Consider the following 21,827-nt stretch of genomic DNA (forward strand, 5'->3'; position numbering starts at 1 on the left):
GCACGGCGGTGAACTAATTTCTTCATAAATACGAGTTATTTTGGTTGCTATTTTCCTAACCCGGAAGTAAGACGCCTATTTCACTAAAATTCCGCCTCCACTTTTTTTTCTTATAATAATCATCATCATCATAATAGTCATAATCAGTCATAATAATAATGAAAAGAAAATATATATTAAATCCTAATAAGTGGTTTGGTGAAATGAACAGTATACTAGTAACCTGTTACATAACAATTTCGGTGAGGTCTCAGGGGAATCGTCTGAACCTCAGGGCCGTGACCTTAAATCCAGCTTTTTGATATATTTTGATCTTGCATAAATAATAGGCATTCATTAAAAATGATGGATAAAACAGAAAAACATGGATACCCACAGCTGCACACCTTTTTTTATTCTTTTAATGATTGCAAATGACCTGGCACATTTACACGGAAAAGGAATAGTGAGCTCACACAGCAAACACATGCACACGCCACTTTTGCAGAGCCTAGAAATCAAATCTTGATGTTTTCAGAACGCATGCAGTTATGCCGAAAGCACATCATGGTCATCACTTGCCGGTTAACGCCTGAATAGTGTCGCAAGCTGAACATTCAAAGCTAGTTTGAAATACAACAGTCAGCGGCAGTTTGCTCCGCTCACATTGACCCAATGGCCGCCAACAGCTTCCAAGAACAGTTCGGCCGGCCTGCTGACGTCATGCTGGTGGCCAGCACGTGTCCAACAGTGAGCCACAATTGACGTTGGAGAAAGCAAAGCAATAAAGAAGGTCCGGAGCTGATCGGCTGCTCAACAAGGAGAATTTAGAATTGGATAGAAGAGAACGGATTTGGCCTCTCGTCCCGGCCGACACCAGAGGGGGCGCTGTGGACCCGCGTCCTCGTAACCCGGCTTTCAAGGATATGGCAGAAATGCACCAACAGCTTTTCGTACTTTGAAAGTCTCCTTCTTAAAAGTCAACAGCAGGAAACTTTGGCATCGAGGTCGTTGAGCGCGTTTGTGACGTCATCATGCAAACGGAAGCCTCCTCCACAGCAGGCGCAGCCAGAGGCGCTCCCGCTCTGTTCCACGCGCGACCCAACGCCCCCACGGCGGGCGTCGGTGTGTGTGTGTGTGTTTCTCTCTTCCTTCCTTCCTTCCTTCCTTCCTTCCTTCCTTCCTTCCTTCCTTCCTTCCTTCCTTCCTTCCTTCCTTCCTTCCTTCCTTCCTTCCGCCCTCCTCCTCCGCTCGCATGCACTCACTCACTCACTCACTCCTCGCACACCGACTCACTCAAGTCCACGGCGCCACCTCTGGTGAGTCGCCGCATCTTGCTGAAGTCGTGGTCGGTCCTCAGGTAGGAGAGGGAGGGGCCTCCCTCGCTGTGGCCCGCCAGGTCCTGAGGCTGCGCCTGGGGGGGCAAGGGTCGCATCTCGCCGCCGCTGCGCCAGTACAGCGCGTACTGCTGCGGGTCAGTCACGCCGAAGGTGGCGGCGCACAGCTGCGCCAGCGCCTGGCTACTCTCGCCCACTCGCCACTGCAAGGTCCGCACGGCGCTCCGCTCCCCGTCCTGGAACAGTATCCGAACGCACCTCTGGAGGGGGGAGTGGAAGGGGGGGCGGCACAAACAACACTCAGAGATCCAGGAAGAGAAGGGATTGGCTTACGGTCTCCAAAATTATGCACATCCTGGACAACATATTCCACTAGATGATTTTTTTTTTTAATGTTTTTTTACCCGTCATGCAAGCGTGAAATAAAAATTCTTGACACATTTTGAAGTTCCCTCACCCAAAGCTCCTTAGTTGTCCCTGTCAAAAAATCTCTGCCTCTTCTAGTTCTGAATTCATGATGCTACATCCAATAGACCCGGGTCCTGCCCTGCATCTTGTGGCATAACGAGGTACTACAAAATCGGCGCACAAGTTGGACTTGGCTGAATCATACTTCAAAACATTTCAGAAGCGCAAAGACAATAAGCGCAAAGACAATATAATGGGGGTAGGGGGGGGTCACCCCCCCTACCCCATCCTCCCCCCACACCCCCACACACACACACACACAGCGATGAGAGAAATGTCAACAGGTCCAACTTACAGAGTCAGCAAGCTCCTCGCTGTCCGTTTGCATATTGTGTTTGCCTGCTCGGGTGCGTGCGTAGATGCAGCTCAATAAATTTCATGTTATCTGACCGCCCACTTCCTCATCGCACTCGCCTCACCAATCGCCCGCCAGTGTCGGAGCAGAATCTGGCTGCTGGCTCACTTGGACGGGCTATTTGAAGCCCGGAGAGGCACCACGTGACCGCACGCAAACGTAGTGCTTAACAGTGTCGCCGCTTTGCTTTTTTTTTTTTATTGTACCCAACAATGTGATAACAGGTGAAAGTGTGTGTGTGTGTGTGTGCGTGCGGGCGCGCGTGCCTGTGTGTGTGCGTGTTCATGCATGGCCCACATCAGAGGATTACTTTTCAAAACTAATCCCTTCAAATGAATTCCGAGCACGTTACGAAAGCTGGGGGTTTCTGCAAAATGCAAATAATTATGCCCCCCACCCCCACAAAAAAAAAAAAAGAACGGCTGGAGGACTCCAATTTTGGACTTCCGATTCTTGAGTTCTACACTGTCTCACAATGGACCCAAAACTGCGGGGTTACGGGTAATCCAAAATGGGATAACTCGCTAACCCGGGTCGGAGTTCCGTTTGTGACTCGACAACCGAGGTGGTGGAATTCAGCGGCCGCCGCTACCTGACGCTGCAGGTTCTCCTTCTGCTTCTGAGCCTCGAGGGTTCGCCGACAGCGCCACTGCTTCAGCGCCTCCCGGGCCTCGGACGTAAGGCAGCCTGAGATGGTTCGCTCCGGGTCCAGGCTCTGAATCAGATGCAGGCTGGCGAAGACGCTGGTCAAGTAGGAGCCGCCTGGAAAGTGCAAAGTGGACTCCAGACAAGTTCTGCACACCGAGGTTCCGCTGAGGAGCACCGACCTTCACCGCCGAGCCAAGATGGCTCCAGGAGCTCCATCATGTACTCCACCTCCATCAAGATGTGAGGCTTGTTGGACTCCACGATGGCGTAGGACAACGACGGCAGGAAATCCTCCCAGCTCACTTCCTGTCCTGCTGAGAACCAAACGCTGGACATTTGAAGGGTTCCGACCCGAGAAGTTCGCCAGAACTTTTTGTCTCACCGTGCGGGGCGCCCAGGCCCTTCTGCACGCACTTGCAGACCTGCAACAGCAGCAGAACTTTGTCGACGGGCGAATGCGTGCGCCGCATCAGCGCCAACTTCTGCTTCACTTTGTCCACCAGCCGCCCGTCGGGCAGGCCCGTGCGCACGCCCAAGCGTTGGGCGGCGCTGTCCTCGTCTTTTAGACGCGCCAGGTTGCGGCTGAAGCGTTGGCTGGACGCGTCCTGCCGGTGTAGCGCCGCCATGGCGGCGTCCAGGTGAGACTTGAGGGGGCGCAGCACGCAGGAGAACATGGCACGCTCCAGGGCAAGATCTGGAAAAAACAGGACACAAACAAGAGCGAGACCGCTTTGTCACAGGTGGCAATTATCTGTACTTATGTAGAAGTACTTAAGAATAAAGGAAATAAATTTATGCAAGTACGGAACAACATTTTTATATACAATATCTGTCAAAAAAAAAAAAAAAACAACAACTCTTGATTTGTTTTTATGCTAGCAAACAATGTGCGCCGCTAACTTTGCTAACATTGTCCAATGCGGGGCTATTCAATGACCGATTCTGTTGTGCCAAATTTTTAAATCAAAATTTGAAATTAAATACTCTGAAAATGTCTCAAAATACTTCCGAAAAAAATATAGAAATTACATAAGTACGGAACAACATTTTCTATTTACAATACCTGTTTCGATAACCTAGCTTAAAAAGAAAACATTTGATTTGGTTTTATGCTAGCTCCGCTAACTTTGCTAACATTGTCTAATTCAATGACCAATTCAGTTGTGCCAAATTTTGAAAACAAGAATCGAAATTAAAAACTCCTGTGGAGTCTGGAAATTCTTCGACGTAGCGCAGCCGTGTATTTGCATTTTGTTGCTAGCGAGCGAGCGAGCGAGCGCCGCCGTTGCCAGCTTGCTTCTCTCTCACTTGCGTTAAAGTCGATCGTCCATCTTGCTCGCTTACAAATATGTTAAGTGACTCTGTGTTTTTACTGTAACACTCCCCCCCACCACCCCCCTTTGAATCGTGCGCTCTCCAAGCGTGCGTGGGCCTGTGAGATCTTTTTATGATAAACGAGAGTGAGGGGAAAAAAATTCGAATGGCTCCCACCAACGCAAAGGCAGATAAATCAGAGTGCAGGAAGGAAGGAAGGCGAGCGGCCCAGCATCGCCCCCCCCCCCCCCCCCTCCAGAAGTCCGTGCAAGGCCGGGCAACACGCACACACGCAAGCCTACGCACGGGTCCGGCGGGTGACTTTTACATTGTTTACAACAAAACAAAGCGGACTCCGCTCGGATGTGTCTACCTTTCTCGTTTTCTGGCACCAAAGTTTCGATGGGAGGTTCCAGCTCGCCGCTTTCCAGTAAGCAACACTTGGCCTGCGATAGAAACAGGCGCACACCCTGCAGCAGCTGCACGGACGTCACACGCGGCGACGAGGATAGCGAGGCGGCCGATAGCGATTTCAGCAAGCCCGTGTGAGCCAGGAGGAAGTCCTGCACCATCCCGCCGAAAACCGAGCGCCGGTCCCGGGACAGCTCCCGCACCAGTCGCGTCAGACGCTTGTCCGGAGCGAAGAAACACACAAAGGCCTCGCTCATGCGGCGCAGTCCGCCGCGGCCTCGCGAGCGCACCAGCGGCGGCCGCCGGGGGCCCTGGCTCTGGGTCTGGAACCCGCTCTCGGAATCGGAATCCCAATCGTCTTCCTCGTCCAGACTGCTGAGGGAGCTGTTGCTGTCCAGCTCGGCCAGAGACGGCGCCGCCCGGCGCTCCGGGGCCAGCAGAGCCACTTCGATGGCGGGCCCCTCTGGCGGCGGCGGCGGCGGCGACGACTGCTGGACATCGGGAGGCTGGTCCACCTGAACCACACATATAGATGTTGATCTTTGGATTGAATTGAGAAAAGGCCCGATTATCGGATGTCTTTGAAAGATTATCCTGAGCGACAGGACAATCCGGGGTTCCCTCTTCCATTTGCTCCAAAAATGGTCCGAACCCTTTTTCATCCTTGAGTTTGGTCCATTCAAAGTGAAACGGAACCAGCCAACCAGGAAGAGAGATGAATTTATTTTCTTCTTCTGTGACTGCGCTTACCCTCCGGCACCATCCACAGGTCAATCTCGGAACTACCACAGATTGGTGTTGCGCTAAGGACCTTGCTTCCTGAGAATTACCCAAAGCACCAAAAGTCCAAGACAAGCGCAAGACTTAAGATTGTTTTTTTTCTCTCGAGACTGGTCTTGTCAATCATAATTAATAACAATCCTATTTTATTTATTTAGTCATTAACGATAATATTTATTCATTCATTTCAATCCAAACCTATTTTAATAAATGTATACTTTTGCATTTGTGTGTTTATTTTAGACTCTTACTTGAGGCGCTCGCACAGCCGTTGCGTCCTCTTCCTCGGACCCCGCCGACCCCGGTGACACGGCAGGCGTCCTCCTCAGGACCCCTGCTCCGGAGTGAACTCTCCTCTGGGGATTAGCGTTGCGCAACCTCTCTGACCCAGCGGGCATCTCCATGGACGGAGGCGGGGAGTAGGAGCCCACCCCCTCCAGGGACAGATTCATGGAGGACTCGGAGAGGCGGAGTCGAACGCTGCGCTTGAAACGGTGTCGCTTGTTCGAGGCACTGTGGTTCTGGAGTTCTGAATGCTGAGGGAATGGAAAAGATGGCTGCGTAAGCTCAGCGCTTCTGCCCCTCCCTTAGGCTGACACAACCCACCTTCAAGACTTCCAGCTGCAGGAAGAGAGGATTTATGAAGCATAGTTTGCTTTGACCGCCGCGGCCCTGAACCCGCCATCGCTCCGAGGCCGCCGCCTGGATCAGGCTGCTGCCCGACGCCGCCAGAGGTCCATTTTGAAGTTCCGACGCGCTCGGCGAGTTCCAGAAGTCTGCGTAGAGACCAGATGAGACGGCGGCCAGGGAGAAGTTAGGCTTTCCCCCTCGCCAAAAGTGGTGATGATGCAGCGGAGCGCACCTTGGCCCATGTGCGAGATGGACTCCAGTTGCCGGTGCGTCGTGGCCTTGGCGATGGCGTCCGGCAACTGAAGAGGGAAAGGCAAGACGTCCCTGCGGACAAAACAATCCCACCATCGTTTCCAACGATGATGAGATGGAATATTGTTTCTACTGAATAAATATTGTGATCTAAATATTGTTATTGCTTAACAATTGCTGTTCAGTAGAAGCACATGTGGCTAAGGGGACCTGCTGACGCAGTAGAAGGCCACCAGGCGACACAAGTCCGGGAAGCTGAGCGCCGAGCTCTCCAAGGCGAACGCTGGCAGAAGAAGAAGCAGAGTTTGAGTGACGGCCCGCCATCCCCCGGCGTCAATCGCAACGCCGCTGTCTCTGGACTCACTGTAGTCTTCCTCACAGATGAAGCACTCCTTCACGGAGGACCAACTCCTGTCTGCCGTGACCCTCACACAGAGAACCTTCCTCTGACTCAAGCTGCACTTGCGCACCAAGAATGTCTGCAAGAGGACCAGACATCACAAGAAGTGACGCTGCAGAAGAGCCGCCGAGGAACCTTCAGAGGCCTTACAGCTTGCTCGTTGGCTAGCTAGCTAGCTTTTAGCTCACTTGCTAGGTAGCAGAAAGACCAGACGTCGCAAGAAGTGACGCTGCAGAAGAGCCGCTGAGGAACCTTCAGAAGCCTTTCAGCTCACTTGCTAGCGAGCTAGCTAGCTTTTAGCTCACTCGCTAGCTAGATAGCTAGCTAGTCAATGACCTGATCTCTCATCATCATTTTAAAACCTCATTTATAATGTACAGCTCGATTTTTCTTTTCAGTCAAATTTGGCAGGTTTGTGAACAGGGTTAGAAAACATCTATTTTCACTTGACGGTGACTTTGAATTGAGCTGAAATGGAACGGCGGCGGGTGGCTCCGTGCTTGCGCTCAGCTCACCCCAACAGGCTCTCTCAGCAGAATGTAGAGGGCGGAGTCTTGCTTGAGTGACAGCTGAAGCCATACCGGGTGTGTCAGCAGCAGACGATCCAGAACGCTCAAGTCCCGCTGGGGACCCGGCTGGGAGGCGCCCGCCTCCTGCATCTGAAAAAAAGCAACGGCGGGATCATCCTCCCAGTCTACTTCGCTTTCGGGTCACTTTCGAGTCACGATAAAATACAAATAGTTTGGTAGCTACATATTTCAGGTTTCTGACAACTTACTACGCTTCATATTTAAGAAAAAAAAAATCACAAATGTATCTATTTAGTGAATGAACTGGGAGCATTAGCTTACTACGACACAAAAGATAACGTTGATATAATTGACAGTTGACTTTTACTTTTTAATTGTCCAATCTTGGCACACGTTTGGGCCGGTTCAGTTTATTTATTTATTTATTTATTTATTTATTTATTTATTTATTTATTTAAATCAAATCTGTTCAGACTGCTGCCTGGTCATTCATGAAGTTCATTCATAGAGAACCGGCAGACGTTTGGAAGAAACTTGACACGGTTTCACACTAGCTGGAAGGCTAATGCTAACGTTAGCGGTCAGTGTGTTGCGATACTTGGCGCTCTGTCGGTCCGGCTCGGCTCGGCTCAGATCGGCTCGGCTCGGCTCGGCTCGGCGTGCTGCTGGATGTCACAATGTGTGGGCTGCCGGCGAGCATTCGCCAGCGTAGCAGCAGATGGTCGCCATGGCAACCCTGGCCTCCACATTCGAGCAGGCATTCCCACTCAGTGAAACACCTTTTCCCTGATAAGCCGAGGCACGCTCACACCAACGCAGTTGTTAAAGTGGCAAGGCGGCTACTGTATGTTTATTCCCACAAAGCTTGGCCAAAAAAAAAAAGTCATAAAGATGACACCTTGTGTACCACGTGTATTTCTTTGCTTCCCTCCCTCGCGTTGGTCCACTGTATTTTCGCGAGTGGCCACGTGCTTCAGCCACATTCAAGGAATCCACCGTTGAACATATTTTATTTCCATTCATTTGCACATCAACACTCACCTCCTGACACTTGTTACGTAAGTCCTCCCCCTCCAGGAGCGCGTGCGCGTGCGCGCCGCTTCGCAATGAGCATGACAACCACAAGTTGGAGGAAAAAAAATAGCCCGAGAGAGCTCATTTGTGCTTCCAGGATAATTGTTTTCATCATTCCATTCGTCTCCTCCACATGAAGCATCGGACCTGAGCGCGAGTATGAGACGTTCAGGGAGCGCGACCCCTCGGTATTTCCAAAGTCAAATGCAACTGCGCCCACGGCACACACACACACACACACACACACACACAAACAAACACCAGCGCTTCTTCCAACAAATACTTTGCGTTTGTACTAAAGTAAATTTTTTCAGGCATCTGAAGATGACTTTACTTTACAGCAGTATTTATTTTTCCAACACACTTACATGTACAGTTAAAACCAATGCGTACCAAATTGATTGATTGATTGATTGATTGATTGATTGATTGATTGATTGATTGATTGATTGATGGATGGGTTGATTGATTGATTGACTGGTCAGAGACACTTTTTGTCCGAGTACATGTCAGAGCAAAGGTAAACTAGGGGGCACTGGGGGAAGAGCCCCCACTTTTTGCCCTGCCTTTGCTTCTTTTAGATTTTTACACACCCCTTAAAATGACATTCCGAGCAAGGAAAGCTGTTTATTTATTTATTTTTTAGATGAGTCAAGTCCTCCTCACCATTCCGAACCACTTTGAGGACGCTGCCATCTCCTGGTACAGCGGCCATTCGCAACCTGGACAGCTCAGAACAAACAACTTGGAGTCATCTTCAAAGTGGACAACTTCTCTGTTTGCATCGACCACCCAAAGTACTTTCTGAACTAATTTATTCATTTTCTTTTCTGGAGGGGCTTTATTTTGATGACTGAATCGCTAGCCTAGCTTACCCGCGTCGTCTGTGGGTTTCATAGTAACGGATAAAGTTTGATGACTGTTGCCATAGTTGCTTCGCAAAGTGACGTAAAAGTGGAAAGGAAAAAAAACAAAACAGTTTGACAACCGCCTGCAACGCATCTGCGTGAACATGATGACGGCTAATTTTATCCTGATGACAAATGGGACCGCTATAAGTGTCCACGTAGAGAGTGCTGGGTGGTGGGGGGGGGGGGGGGGGGGGGGGTCGCTTACTGCATTGACGGCAGGAGTCCATTTTTGTGTGCGTCTGAGGGTGACTGAGCCGATTGTGAGTCACGCAAACACAACACAACCGGACGCAACACTTGGACTGTAGGGGCGAAGAAGGAGCATAACTGTGAATATTCATTATTTTTGCAAGCCTATCACTCAGGGACTTGAGTGCATGCCTGTCTGTCTGTGTGTGTGTGTGTGTGTGTGTGTGGTGGGGGGGGGGGTCTGCGATTACATATTAATTGAGCTTGTGTTCGTGTGTATGTGAGTGTGTGTTAATGTAAGTGTGTGTGTGGGAAGGGGGCGATAACCGTCTATGCACTGTTTAAAGGAGAGACTTTCTATTTTTTTTACTGCGGGCATGACTTTTGTGGCCACCAGATGGCGTCATTGACGCCCACGTCAACCAATGCAACCAAGTGCTTCTCATGATTGACGCTCCAGCTTGATGGGACACTTTTACACTAGACATGACGTAAATGTGTGTGTGTGTGGGGGGGGGGGGGGGGGCACCTCATCGTGTTATACGCTAATTAAACAAATTAATTGTGGACCCCCCCCCCCCCTCCAATTTCCATCTACTGGGCTAAAACATATCAAACTTTTAGTTTTTTCCGGACTTCATTGTCAATCATTTTTTTTCCCCAACAAACGGCGCCAAAGTAGAACGTGAATTGCTTTGCACAAACAACAAAAAAGATGTTCAGCAAATTTGAGAATTCCAGAATTTGGTAAAGAAAACAAACAAACAAAAAAACATTTGATGAATTCAAGCGAGTGAAATGGCGGTGAAAAATAAATCTCAAGCTTCACATTTCATTCAACTTCAGTAAGCCAAAGTATCCAAAATGGCGACCAGCTTCAGCCAACTTGATTGCACAAAATAATTAACCCAACCTATATTGTGCGTAAAAGTAACCCAATCTGCTCAAACTCCACAGCTAGCTTAGAACGAGTGCTTTGGAACAACAGCGCAGCATTTTTTAGGGAATATATATATATATATATAACCTTCTAAAAGTATTCCTTCAATTCTCCCCCAAAAAATCAACAACTGCAGGTCTGGTAATTGCTCTTGAAGTGCTTAATTGGCATGTCTGATTTCTGCTCGCATGTCGTGCACAGGCGCAAGCGACGGCTCGGACGGACGCATCGAGAGCACCAAGAAGCGAGAAAAGCGCGAATAAGCATCACGTCCACTCCCACGCCGACAGGATGGCGCTTTTCACTCTTCTTGACGATTATGTAACGTCCCAAGCGGGAGCTGCCGCCCGCCCACTCGGACTCGCTTTCACCTGATCTCATGGCACCTATACAACCTCTGGCAGTCATACGCCCGAACTCATCAATTAAGACTCACTTTGCGATTGTTCGTTCAAATGACGTCATGCGCGGCTAAAAGTTGACGCCTTTTGCGCGAGCCTGCCACGTCGCAGGAGGTCACGCGCGAGCTCGAACTCAGGTGACTTACCTTGTGCTCCCCGGGACGGGATGAGCGACGCGTCGTGGCGGCGCCCGCGGCGGCGGCGGCTGGAAGGGCGTGTGCGCGTCTGGAGGAGCGCGAGCTCGTCAGCGAGGAGATGCGCGCCTCGGCGGTGACAAGGCGGAGGAGGAGACTGAACGCATCTCCAGCGCTCCCGTCACTGTGCTTGCAACTTGGACCGAGTAGACTACAGACGACTCCTGAAAGCCCAAATCGAGCTCAGGCGTGGTCACGAAAACGCCGTGTTGTTCGGCGCGTCATTGCACCGGAAACTGCACTTTGTCGCACGTCAGCGCGCTATTTGCGTCCTAAAGCGTTGCAGGTTCAAGTGGGTGGGGGGGCATTTTTTTTTTTTTTTGCTTTGGCCACAGGGGCGCGCCGCCCACCGCATTTTGAGCACTCACGAGTTCAGCCTGGCCGTGTGGGAAAGTTTCATGGCGTTCAGTCGCTGTGTGTGTGCGTCACACACAACTTGACGTAAAGATTTGGAAAAAGAATCTAACACAAACAAAATTGGGATTTACTTTTTGAACAAATAAGCGACCATTTCATGTATCGCATTTTTGAACAAATAAGCGACCATTTCATGTATCGCAATAAACAAAATCATATATTTATTTATCCGTTTTATAAATAAGGCTGGATATAAGTGAGACGTCTGGTAGAATTTCTTTTTATTTTATCATCACATTTGTCAGTTGAAGTGTGTGAGTTCTCAACGTTCATCTTGTATTTCAAATAAATAACCTGAACTTCACCCAAAAGTGTCATTGTGCTTTGCACACACCGTTCATCATAAAGCTCAGCCTTCTCGTTGTCGACTAAACCTGAGAAATAAAGCAGCCGGTTGATTACAAGATCCAAAGTTTGACTTGACATCGGAATGTAATTCCATGTTCGCAGCTTCTTAACACGTCTGTGTGCTTTCAGATTTCATGATAGAAAAACGCAAAGTTGTGGACTGCTTCAGCATTATACTTCTTGTTTTTGGCTTTTGTGTTCCACCTGTGGGAGGTCACGTGATGGCTGCTCGACTGTAGTGATGACGTCACTCAGGATGATCGCAGCAGAGTGAATTCACGAGTCGACAACACGAGTTTTAGTGTGGCAATTGACGGGAAAATGTATCAAGTGTTCTTCACTTGAAGACGGTTTCATGGTCTGTTTCAATACTTGAAAAGTGGGCAGCTTCACATAAAACCGGCCCCGTCCTGAGATGTGAAGCCCATCAAATCTTTTCATTTTTGGATTTGAAATGTCTTCAGTGGACATCAAAAACTAAGGAATTGATCTTGCCGTTCCAATACTTTTGGATAGGAACGTACAAGTCTGTATGTGTGTGTGTGTGTGTGTGTGTGTGTGTGTGTGTGTGTGTGCGTGTGTGCGTGTGTGCGTGTGTGTATTTATGTAAAAATCGCTGCACTTTTTCCATCCCAAGTTGTCATAGCAACTAAAGTGTAGGCAGAAACTTGATTTCCTTCTCCTGAGATGTGAGAGTCCCAGTCTCCTTCTCGGTTCTCGCGTCCCTCCCCGTTGCCACAAGAGGCCACTCGGACCTCGTGAGGACGTCGGGGTGGAGGCTCCGGCGAATTCAGGTTCAGTGGGGAAGAGCTCCTGGTCGGACGCGTCGGGGGAGCTTCTCAAATCCAAACGATGTCACGTCATTGAACTGAAAGACTAGTTGGAGAACAGTGCTGGTGGTTCTGGCAGTAGCGAAGGGATTGGGAGCGCAGCAGAATCTTGGTATACTGGATCTCGGGCATGATGAGCTTCAGGCAGAGGTCCTGCGTGGAGCTGGAGAGCCCGCCGCTCAGGTTGGCGGGGAGGTTGTAGCCCAGGATGCCCACTTTGGCATTGGGCTGCCAGGGCCGTAGGTTCTTGTTCTGGATCTTGCCCGCTAAACTGGGCAGAGGCCGGCGCCCACCGAAGCAGCTCCGCAGCAACTTCTCTTGGGCGGCGTGCAGGAGGCGGACCTCCCGCTCCACGCAGGCCGAACCCAAAGCCGACAGCCGGCGCCACAGCGATGCGTTGAAGTGATCGTACAGGTGCGCGTCGATCCAATTCCACCTGCGGATTTTGTCGGCGAGGTCCGGGGTCAGGCGACGCTTGGAGCTGGCCACGCGCATGTTGAGCTTGACGTAGACCAGGTCTTCCAGGTCCCAGGAGAGAAGGTGACGCAGGAGAACCAGCGACTGGTCAAAATACTCGGCGATCATCACCAAGGAGAAGACTCGTTCCACTTGGGCCGCGAAGGAACGCGCGTACGCCGCGTCCGTGGCGGGGCGGTCCTTGTCGCCGCCCAGGTCGTGAGTGAGCGTGTTCCGGGCGAAATTGGAGCGCTTATCTTGCGGCCGGTAGTAGCGCAGTGGATGCTCCAGGAAGACGTCCAGCGAGCCCCCGGGGACGCTCCTGAAGGCCTGAGCGTGCTGGCCGTAGTAGCCAAAGAGCGATTCGAACATGGCGGCCGGCTCCCTCAGGATGGTCACGTAGTGCGCGTCGGCGGGCATGAGGCGGCGCACCTCGGCGCCGTTGAAGCGCATGTGGTTGCTGATGATGTTGGGCGCAAGCGTGTGCGGGTGTACCCAGTGAGCGCTGAAGGCCTTCGGGTAATTGAAGGTGTGACAGTATTGCTGTTTGGGCAGCGCCACACTCAGCCCGTTGCGTTCGGCGAAGCGGAACAGGATGTTCTGCACCGTGCTGCCCGCCGTCTTGTGAGTCTTCAGGAAGGCCACGTTAGTCCGCTTGGCCTTCGGGCCCGCCGCTCGACCGTAGCACGGGCCGAGGTCAAAACGGGAACCGGTCCTGAAGGCGGGAAAGTAGGCGGGGCCGTGAACCAACAAAAGTGAAAATGCCCCGTCGGCTCGCTCACCATCTCCGATCGGCGCCGTAGTACATCAGCAGAGTCACCAGAGTGACGGCGATGAGGGCCAGAAAGACCTTCCGTGACGTCCTCATGCTCTGCGCCACTTCCGCTGCGACGATGGCAAATGAGATTTAACTTCGGGTTAAAAACAACTTGTCCAGAATTCTCTTTTTGACAGCTAGATGAAGCCTATTTCAATCTCAGCTGTTTCCTTGGACCAAAATTGGCGCCGTTCAACTTTTGTTTAGCAGGAAAAGACGTTTGATTCGTCGGCAGGAATCCCCAAAACGTATATTTATTTCTTTGTTTATTAAACTTTAGCTACAATGCTACTAAACTGTCTGAGGCTGCAAAATAATATAAAATGACAACACTCACAAGGATCACACACACGTACACACACGCGCGCGCGCACACACACACGCACGCACACACACACACTATTCGGCCATGTTCCTGACGTCAAGGTTTCACTCAGCCAGCACAGGTGACGACTGTCCAGTCGGGTCCGGTCAAAGCTTGGGCCGGCACAAATCATGTTCTGTGCTTCATCCCAGGGAAAAAAAAAAAAAAAAAAAAAAAAAAAAAAAAAAAAAAAAAAAAAAAAAAAAAAAAAAAGCCTACATGATCGCGTTCCTGAGCCAGGGCTTAATCTCCTACATGGACCTTTTTAGAATTGTGGATGAAAGCCCTTGGAATGTGGCCCAAATGTCACTAAAGCCCTCGCCCATCTGGACTCATCTTACCCTCCTATAACGTGCCCTCCGAAATGACATGGAACGTGATGGAGAAGCAAAAAAAAAAGACACCCTCTCTCGCAGCCTGCCGCAACATTGATCGAACTTTATTGCACGTTCTAGCGGAAAACAACAACAACCGACTCCCACCTTTGTCATCGTCCCGACTCCCGCGCGGCTGGACCGCTGTTTTCACTTCCCGTCGACTGGATGCTGAAGGGAGCCGTCAGCCACCCCTTGCCCATCCCACACGTAACCCCCCACCCCCGCCGGCCCACCCTCCTCCTGCTCCTCCTCCTTCTCCGAATAACCCGGAAAAAGAAGCCTAAAGCTATTTTCCCCTTTTGTGAGTTGCTGTGGCGCGTCAACGACATCAGGTGGCAGTGATGACATTTGACAAGGTAAAGACCTCACCAATATGGCGGCGGCGGTTTGACGTCTTTAAGCCCTCACCAACATGGCGGTACGCGCTCCCTGATGGCCTCCGCTTATGAAAGCAGAAAGTAGGTACTATTTGATATCATCTCGATTACTGAATGCCTTCAGCGGCCAACACGTAGACGCCATGGACGCGCATAAACCAGCAAAGGTTTGACAAGCACACATTTTATTGTCAGTCAGCGTTGAACATGTATACATTTAATAGCGAGCCGGTTAGCCAAGCCGCTAAAAACATAGCATTTGATTAATTTGTCTATTTGGTGTGTGGCTGACGTTTGTTTAGCTGGAGTTTGCGGTGCAGATGACGTGCGATGGCTGTCGCGATCAAGTTAAAGCTGCACTTGAACACCGAACAGGTTAGAGAGCTACTTTTTCATCTCACTTTTATGTACATTCTATGATTTTATATCTGTGGTTGTCAAACTTCCCAGACCCCCTCTAGTGGTAAACCTATAGGTTTGTCAAAGAGTAGGAAATAGACAGACTTTGGAGTCCCCCCCCAAAAATAAAAATAAAAACACTTGCGAAAAACGAAAAGACTTGCAAGGAGAATGCAGCAGATGTTTACACTGAACTAACCGCCATGGGAAACATGCCAAGAGTTCTGCCTGTGACTCATTCACGAGTCACGAGTTTAGTTATTTACATCCTCGTTTATTGGCTCAGTGGTAGAGAGGTCGCCTCACAGGTCAGAGGTTGTGGCTTCAATCCTTGGCCCCTGTGATCACGTCAAAGGGTCCTCGGGTTGCCCCTGATGCTGCGCCGTCAGTAGGCGAATGAGGAGCTTAGTGGGAAGCACCCTGTAGCTGGAAAAGTGCTATACAAGTGAAAGGTGTTCCTATTCCTAATTTCCAATAAAAACACTTTTTTGTAAGAGTTCCCTGGACCCAAAAAGTTTGAGAACCTTGAGTTTTGCTATTGTCAGGCATCCACTCCGTCAGCGTGGATGTCGGCGAAGGACGCGTCCTAGTAGAGACATCCCTGAGCAGTGGCGAGGTCCAGGCCTTGATTGAAAGCACCCATCGTCAGGCTGTGCTTAAGGGCATGGGGAACTTAGAGGACCAAGGTGCCCCCCCACCCCCGCCACATATACACACGTAATCAAAAATGGAGACCGTGGTTACTCATGGTGCGGCTTTGACAGATCTGGGCGCCGCTGTGGCAATGCTAGCCGGCCACGAGGGGCGGGTCCAGGGAGTGGTGCGTTTTCTGCAGCTGTCCGAGCAGCGCTGCCTGATCGACGGTACCATAGATGGCTTGGAGCCCGGCGCCCACGGCCTCCACGTACACGCGCTCGGCGACCTCACCGAGGACTGCCTCAGGTGTGTGAGGGGTCTTCACGCTACCTTGACAAACCCAGCCTGACCGACGTTGTTGACGCTCGTCTGTGTGCAGCTGTGGCGAGCACTACAACCCGTTTGGAAGACCCCACGGCGGTCCACAAGATGCTGAGCGGGTACGATGTTGAGATTTTGAATTATTTCATAGAAGGTACTGAGTGCGACTTAAATGGTCGAGCTCCATTGATAAGAAAGAAGCACCTGTGGCCAAAAGCCAAACTCTGGCAGCGTTTGGACTTTCTGGACTTGGATTTGAACCCTGTGAGGATTTTCTTGGACCGGGCATGACTATCTGCTGGTGTCAGTGGTGTTTCTAAAGGTGCAGTGCGAAAAGGGCTTGATCAGTTTGTTGTCATCGTGCAGCATGTTGGGGATCTTGGAAATATTGTGGCCGGACCTGATGGCAGAGCGTCGTTCAGACTGGAGGACAGTCAGCTGAAGGTATCGCGCACACACGCATAATAATAATTGGGAGCTCTCTGTAAGGTGTGGGTGACCCGCTGCAGGTCTGGGACGTGATCGGACGGTCTCTGGTGGTGGATTCCGGGCCTGACGACCTGGGCCTCGGTGGCCACCCGCTCTCCAAAATGACAGGGAACTCGGGCGCCAGTAGGGTGGCGACGTGGCGCGGGGGCCCTTGCGCCAAATTTCCCAACCGACTCTCGTCTTCCTGCTCGCAGGCTCGCGTGCGGAATCATCGCCAGGTCGGCCGGCCTTTTCCAGAACCCTAAGCAGGTGTGCGCCTGTGACGGGCTCACGCTGTGGGAGGAGCGAGGGCGGCCCATCGCCGGCAAAGGGCGGAGCAACCTTTGACGGAAGACCACCCCGAACACACGCAAGCCGATAGAAAACGTCCAATGATTTGTTATTCAACTTCTACTGAAAGTAGAAATGTACAGTCATGTTGAAAGTTCTGATGACCAAGTTGATTGTAGATTAGGTAAAAAAAAAAAATGTTTATTTTAATTATAAAGTTTGCCTGAAGCTAGTTCAGTGACTGCTGTTTTTTTTTCATAATATGGACTACCAACAATTTTGTCTTCCAATCCCGCCCAGGGTCTTCAGAATCGCTTGTGTCACTTTTGTTTTACTGACACTTTGTAAAATCTATTATTTGTTAGCATTTACTTTTATGGGCGTTGCCCCAAAATCCAGGCCGCCATGGCTGTCGTAACCTGATGCTGGCCCCAATGAAATATTTAGTAAATATTATATCATGACAATCTGGCAGTCAAAGTAAAACTAAGGCCTCCCAGCCACAGGTCGTGGGTTCGATTCCCAGCCCTCGTGGCTATGTTGAAGGCTGCAGTAGCTGAATCACTGTATAGTATGTATTCATCCATCCATTTTCTGAACCGCTGTTCCTCACGACTGCTGCGGGTTATTTATTTATTCATTGATATATTTAATTGTTTCCAACAACAAATATATTGGAAATAGACGGTATTCCCCCGAGAAGGCTTTAAAAAACGAGAATAAACTTGATTCAATCGAGCTAGCGGGCTGCCGTGGACGCGCGTCCAACCCCCCTTAACAATATACAGACGTGCGCGCACCGACGTGGACGCGCGTCCACCCCGCTAACAATACGCCGACGTGGCGCGCGCGCGCCCCCCTTCCCTTCCCTTCCCTTGCCTCCCCTCCCCTCCCCTCCCCCTTGAATGCCGGGCAGCCAGGCGGAAGCTGCCGCGACCATTTGAAAAAAGAGGAGCAGCGACAGCAGCGCCAAGGTAAGATGGTCGATTGGAGCAATTCTTTTGTCTCCGTACGACGTTTTCCTGATTATTGGCTCGGTACCGAAAGCGCCAAGTCATCTTATGTTGGCGCAGGCTGCTGTTTTGTTTGGGTTCTTCCCATTAGCCCGCTCGACGTGCTTGTATAAAACACACGCGAGCTGTCTCATTTGTGTGCCGAGTTTCTATGTGATTTTTCCACGGCGTGTTCGGGTTTTTGCTTTTGTTGTTGTTTATTCTCCCCACCATTCCGTCCGTGTTACGTTCAGTGTCCTCGGGCTTCGCACGCTTTGTTCCCGACACCGGCTAATTGTTTGTTGCCGTATATTCGACCGTTTCGTTGCTAACTCGATTCTGCGTCGACGCTAGTGTGATGAGTCAGCGTGCGGTGACGTCATCAGCCCGCCGCTCTGATCGGCCTGTGAAGAAACGGATGGACACTGTCCAGTCTGTTTGTTGTGATGCTACTCTGTGGCTAGCCAGCAGGAGAGTTGCTCTCCTTTGCATGAGCCAAGACCAATGTTGATGGGATGTGGAATTTGCGGCCCTTCCGATCATTAAACTGCGGTGGAGCACTTTGAAGGTCTTCCCAAGTTGGCGGACATGGCCGAAAGAGGCCTCTGACCCTCAGGACAAGAGAGCTGCTATGGCTTTAGCCAGCACTAAATGAGATAAAAATAAATAAAAAAAGACCTTCCATCTAAAATCAGAAGCGCATATGTTCATGACTTTTTCAACTTTTTAACTGCACTTAAAGTCAACACTACACCTCTTTTTCCATGCTAAAGTCTTACTCAGCACTTGTTGCATCCTCGATCGGGAGCCCCAATAGTGACCTCGCGGACAGGTGGGCAGTTGATAGCGATCAATTCTTTGTGCTTGCTTTGTCTGCATTTCATGGAAATGGTTCTTCTGTGAAAGCAATTTTTCTATTTGACGCAAAGTTAGACATCACAGCAGCGGCAGCTGCGAGAATCATTTTGTTTTGTGAGATAGTTGTTCAGCTGTCCATTTTTTTTCTGAGGGAACATGTTTATTGTTGGTCAGAAACCTGTGTCCACATTATTTTTTTCTTCCACAAATCTATTGCTCTGCCCTCGTGTGGCTTTGTTAGTTTCCTGCAAGTTTTTTCCAAATGGCTTGCACTCTTTGTCAAGGCAATGTTGATGGCACAGACCAACATGCTATTAAAAATGTGACTTTTCAATGGTATGGAAGGCTGCTTGGAATTTTGCTACGGCAATGTGCTGTGATTGTCTGCAAAAGCAGCTGAGGCGGGACCAGTTGTCTCCAGCGCCAAACGAACTCCCCCAAGCCGGGTGTCACGTTCCGCCGGCCCGGCCGGCTTTGACTGACAGATGACGGCAAATTGACGACGCGCCCTTTCCTCCCTTTGTGCAGGACCATGGACAAGGGCCACACAGTGAAGCTCTTTGTGGGCAACCTAGCGCTGGACGCCACCCAGGAGGAGCTATCGTCCATCTTCGAGCCGTACGGCCACGTGGTGAGCTGCAGCGTGCTGCGACAGTTCGCCTTCGTGCACCTGCAGGGCGAGGGCGCTGCCGAGCGCGCCATCCGAGAGCTGAACGGCCGCGAGTTCCGCGGGCGCAACCTGGTGGTGGAGGAGTCGCGGGGGCGTCCGCTGCACTCCACCAAAGTCTTTGTGGGCAACCTGAGTGCATTGTGCACCACCGAGGACCTCCAGCAGCTCTTTCAGACTTTTGGCAAAGTTCTGGAATGTGACAAAGTCAAAGGTGAGCCAATACTTGACACCCGACTGAAGGTGCCTGTCCGATATCATGAATGAAACGGGCTAATCTTCAAATAGTTGATGTTGTCAGTCTGCTTTCAAATTTCATGCCAAACCGAGTGTGCCGCCCTCTGGTGGCATACCGTGTAACGACACCCAAAATAATTCGCCTGTATGCGACGGTCCGATTTCGTGAATGAAACTGGCTCGCGAATCTCCAAATAATTGATCTTATCAGCCTCCTTTCAAATTTTGTGTCAAACCTAGCGTGCTGCCATCTATTGGCCGACGGTGTAACGACACCCAACATAATTGGGTGCGCTATATTTACAGTAATTCCAAGAAATAGCCGGGACCCGTGAATAATCAACTTGGTAGAGCCAGATGACCACAAAATCTGCTTCTTTTACTTCAAATATGTTTTTGCCGTCTATGTTGAAGTTCTCTAAGAGCTGACATTGCATTTTGTCAATTCCTGGTTTCTCCTTCCAACTTTGACAATTGGGTGAATTTCCCAACGCTCCATGGCACGTGAGTCTTAGTCAGCGCTCCGGGAGTTAGCCGCCGTTCCGATTGCCGTCCCTGACAGCCGGGCGTTCCTCTTCCCTAGGCTACGCCTTTGTGCACATGGAGAACAAGGAAGACGCGCTGCAGGCCATCGAGGCGCTCCACGGCACCTCCTTCAAGGGCCGCCCGCTTTCTGTGGAGCTCTCCAAAGTACAGCCCAGCAAGCAGACCCCCACCGGCAAGATCCCGTGCGTCAACTGCGGCAAGCAGGGCCACTACGCCGGCGAGTGTCCCGTGGGCAAGCCCACCCTGGAGCAGTACCAAAGTCAGGCGGCCGTCTTGGCCGCCGCCGCCGCGGCCGCCGCCGGCCTGCCCCTCCAAGTGCAGCAGAGCGTGCACAACTCGGTGTACAACACGTCCACCTTTGATCCCACGTACGCCGCCCTCACCGGGATCACCACGGGCACCCGCACCGACGGCAACCCCGTCAACCCGGCCGTCTACGGCGCCCTGGCCAGTCAGGTGTACGGCGCCAACGTGGCCAATCAGCTGTACGGCTCGGTGGCCAACCAGGCCGCGCTGACGTCGGGGGCCGCTCAGGTTTACAGCTCGGTGGCCCCCAACCTCTACGGCCAGGTGGCGGCCAATCCCGCCGCCGCCTCGGCTTACACCACGCCCGTTTACACGCCGGGCATGGCCAACCCCATCTACCTAACGGCAGCGCCGGGGCTAGAAATGCAGTCGGCGGCGGTCAACCCCGCCTACACGGTGGCGCCGGCCATATCGCCCGCCTACGCTCACATCACCGCCCATGGGCGCCGCCGACCCCACCACGGCCATCTTTGAAGCGGCCAGACAGGCCCATTATTTCGCTCAAGGCCAGCAAGTGATGGCCGAGCAGCAGGCGGCGGCGGGCGGCGGCCAAGTCTAGCGAACGGGACCGCAGCCCGCTCCGACGGACTGCCCCCCTCCTGCCGGACCCCATCATGAAGCCTTTCATTTACCAGCGCTCCAAACCGCGCGCTCCCTGCTCCCGACACCTGCTGGCCGCGCCGCAGAGGAGGCGGCGTCGGAGGCGACTGAGGACCACGTGGCTTCGTTTGCCTGCGTGTTGCTCATCCAGACGCTTTCATTTGGCAAATCCCCCAAAATGAAAAGGTGACTGATTATTTTTATTCATTTTTTTCTTAAACCCCAACACAAAAACAGTTGTTTCCAAATGTAGTCTCAGATGCAAAAGACAGGATTAAAAAAAAAAAAAAAAAAAGAGGCCACAGGATGAGTTGGATTTTGAACCCGAAATCCAGTTTGGTGAGAAGCTCCAGATCGGGATCAATCTATCAATCAGGGACGTGTCCACCCAAGATTTGCTCTTTGCGCAGTCAGAACCGCTTTGGCGCCCGACTGGCCTAAATGATGTTAACGCCACATCACTACTCCCAAATTCTACGTGGACATTGTTTGGCTATTCCAATTAGATTCTTTGCAGTCTTGTCTCCCTGCCAAAACCCTCAAGACTGTAAACTAGCTTACTGTTTTTATTTGATCTTGTTCTACATATGTTGTACTGTTGAGAAAACACAATGTTTTCATATTTTTCTATGTTGAGCGTTTTCATTTTGTCTCCAAAAAAAGAAAAAAAAACTTCATATGTTTAATAAAATGTTGAACTACTCTCT

General features: G+C 51.0%; 4 protein-coding genes across 6 annotated transcripts in view; 2 read left to right on the forward strand and 2 right to left on the reverse strand.

The window, feature by feature from the left end:
• Positions 1 to 369: 369 nt before the first annotated feature.
• On the reverse strand, positions 370 to 11,053 carry rin1b (Ras and Rab interactor 1b). Of its 2 annotated transcripts, none has more exons than XM_049725309.2 (12): positions 10,766 to 11,053; positions 7,090 to 7,233; positions 6,539 to 6,653; positions 6,385 to 6,457; positions 6,155 to 6,246; positions 5,899 to 6,068; positions 5,544 to 5,828; positions 4,475 to 5,027; positions 3,170 to 3,481; positions 2,967 to 3,101; positions 2,732 to 2,901; positions 370 to 1,576 (listed from the first exon to the last, which is right to left on the reverse strand). In XM_049725309.2, the coding sequence occupies exons 2-12, from the start codon at positions 7,231 to 7,233 to the stop codon at positions 1,253 to 1,255; spliced, it is 2,373 nt and encodes a 790-aa protein (XP_049581266.1). In that variant the 5' UTR covers positions 10,766 to 11,053; the 3' UTR covers positions 370 to 1,252. The 2 variants fall into 2 exon arrangements, with proteins under 2 accessions (XP_049581266.1, XP_049581354.1); XM_049725397.2 differs by having other exon boundaries at positions 2,967 to 3,098; positions 10,766 to 11,051.
• A 381-nt stretch (positions 11,054 to 11,434) lies between these two features.
• On the reverse strand, positions 11,435 to 14,688 carry gal3st3 (galactose-3-O-sulfotransferase 3). The gene is made up of 3 exons (XM_049729465.2): positions 14,528 to 14,688; positions 13,647 to 13,749; positions 11,435 to 13,579 (listed from the first exon to the last, which is right to left on the reverse strand). The coding sequence occupies exons 2-3, from the start codon at positions 13,730 to 13,732 to the stop codon at positions 12,439 to 12,441; spliced, it is 1,227 nt and encodes a 408-aa protein (XP_049585422.1). The 5' UTR covers positions 13,733 to 13,749; positions 14,528 to 14,688; the 3' UTR covers positions 11,435 to 12,438.
• Positions 14,689 to 14,726: 38 nt separating this feature from the next.
• Positions 14,727 to 17,146, forward strand: ccs (copper chaperone for superoxide dismutase). 2 transcript variants are annotated; one of them, XM_049731929.2, is made up of 8 exons: positions 14,727 to 14,880; positions 15,102 to 15,174; positions 15,744 to 15,884; positions 15,963 to 16,140; positions 16,214 to 16,274; positions 16,522 to 16,599; positions 16,665 to 16,765; positions 16,836 to 17,146. In XM_049731929.2, the coding sequence occupies exons 2-8, from the start codon at positions 15,120 to 15,122 to the stop codon at positions 16,969 to 16,971; spliced, it is 750 nt and encodes a 249-aa protein (XP_049587886.1). In that variant the 5' UTR covers positions 14,727 to 14,880; positions 15,102 to 15,119; the 3' UTR covers positions 16,972 to 17,146. The 2 variants fall into 2 exon arrangements, with proteins under 2 accessions (XP_049587886.1, XP_049587876.1); XM_049731919.2 differs by having other exon boundaries at positions 14,756 to 14,966.
• Positions 17,147 to 17,792: 646 nt separating this feature from the next.
• Positions 17,793 to 21,827, forward strand: part of rbm14b (RNA binding motif protein 14b) — a 6,256-nt gene continuing 2,221 nt past the window's right edge. The window contains 6 exon segments of the mRNA XM_068650711.1: positions 17,793 to 17,888; positions 19,293 to 19,645; positions 20,252 to 20,958; positions 20,960 to 21,060; positions 21,062 to 21,174; positions 21,177 to 21,246. Coding sequence (XP_068506812.1) covers positions 19,297 to 19,645; positions 20,252 to 20,958; positions 20,960 to 21,060; positions 21,062 to 21,174; positions 21,177 to 21,246 — 1,340 coding nt within the window. The 5' untranslated portion in view covers positions 17,793 to 17,888; positions 19,293 to 19,296.

Source organism: Syngnathus scovelli, chromosome 1 (assembly GCF_024217435.2).
Source record: "Syngnathus scovelli strain Florida chromosome 1, RoL_Ssco_1.2, whole genome shotgun sequence".
Lineage (NCBI taxonomy): Eukaryota > Metazoa > Chordata > Actinopteri > Syngnathiformes > Syngnathidae > Syngnathus > Syngnathus scovelli.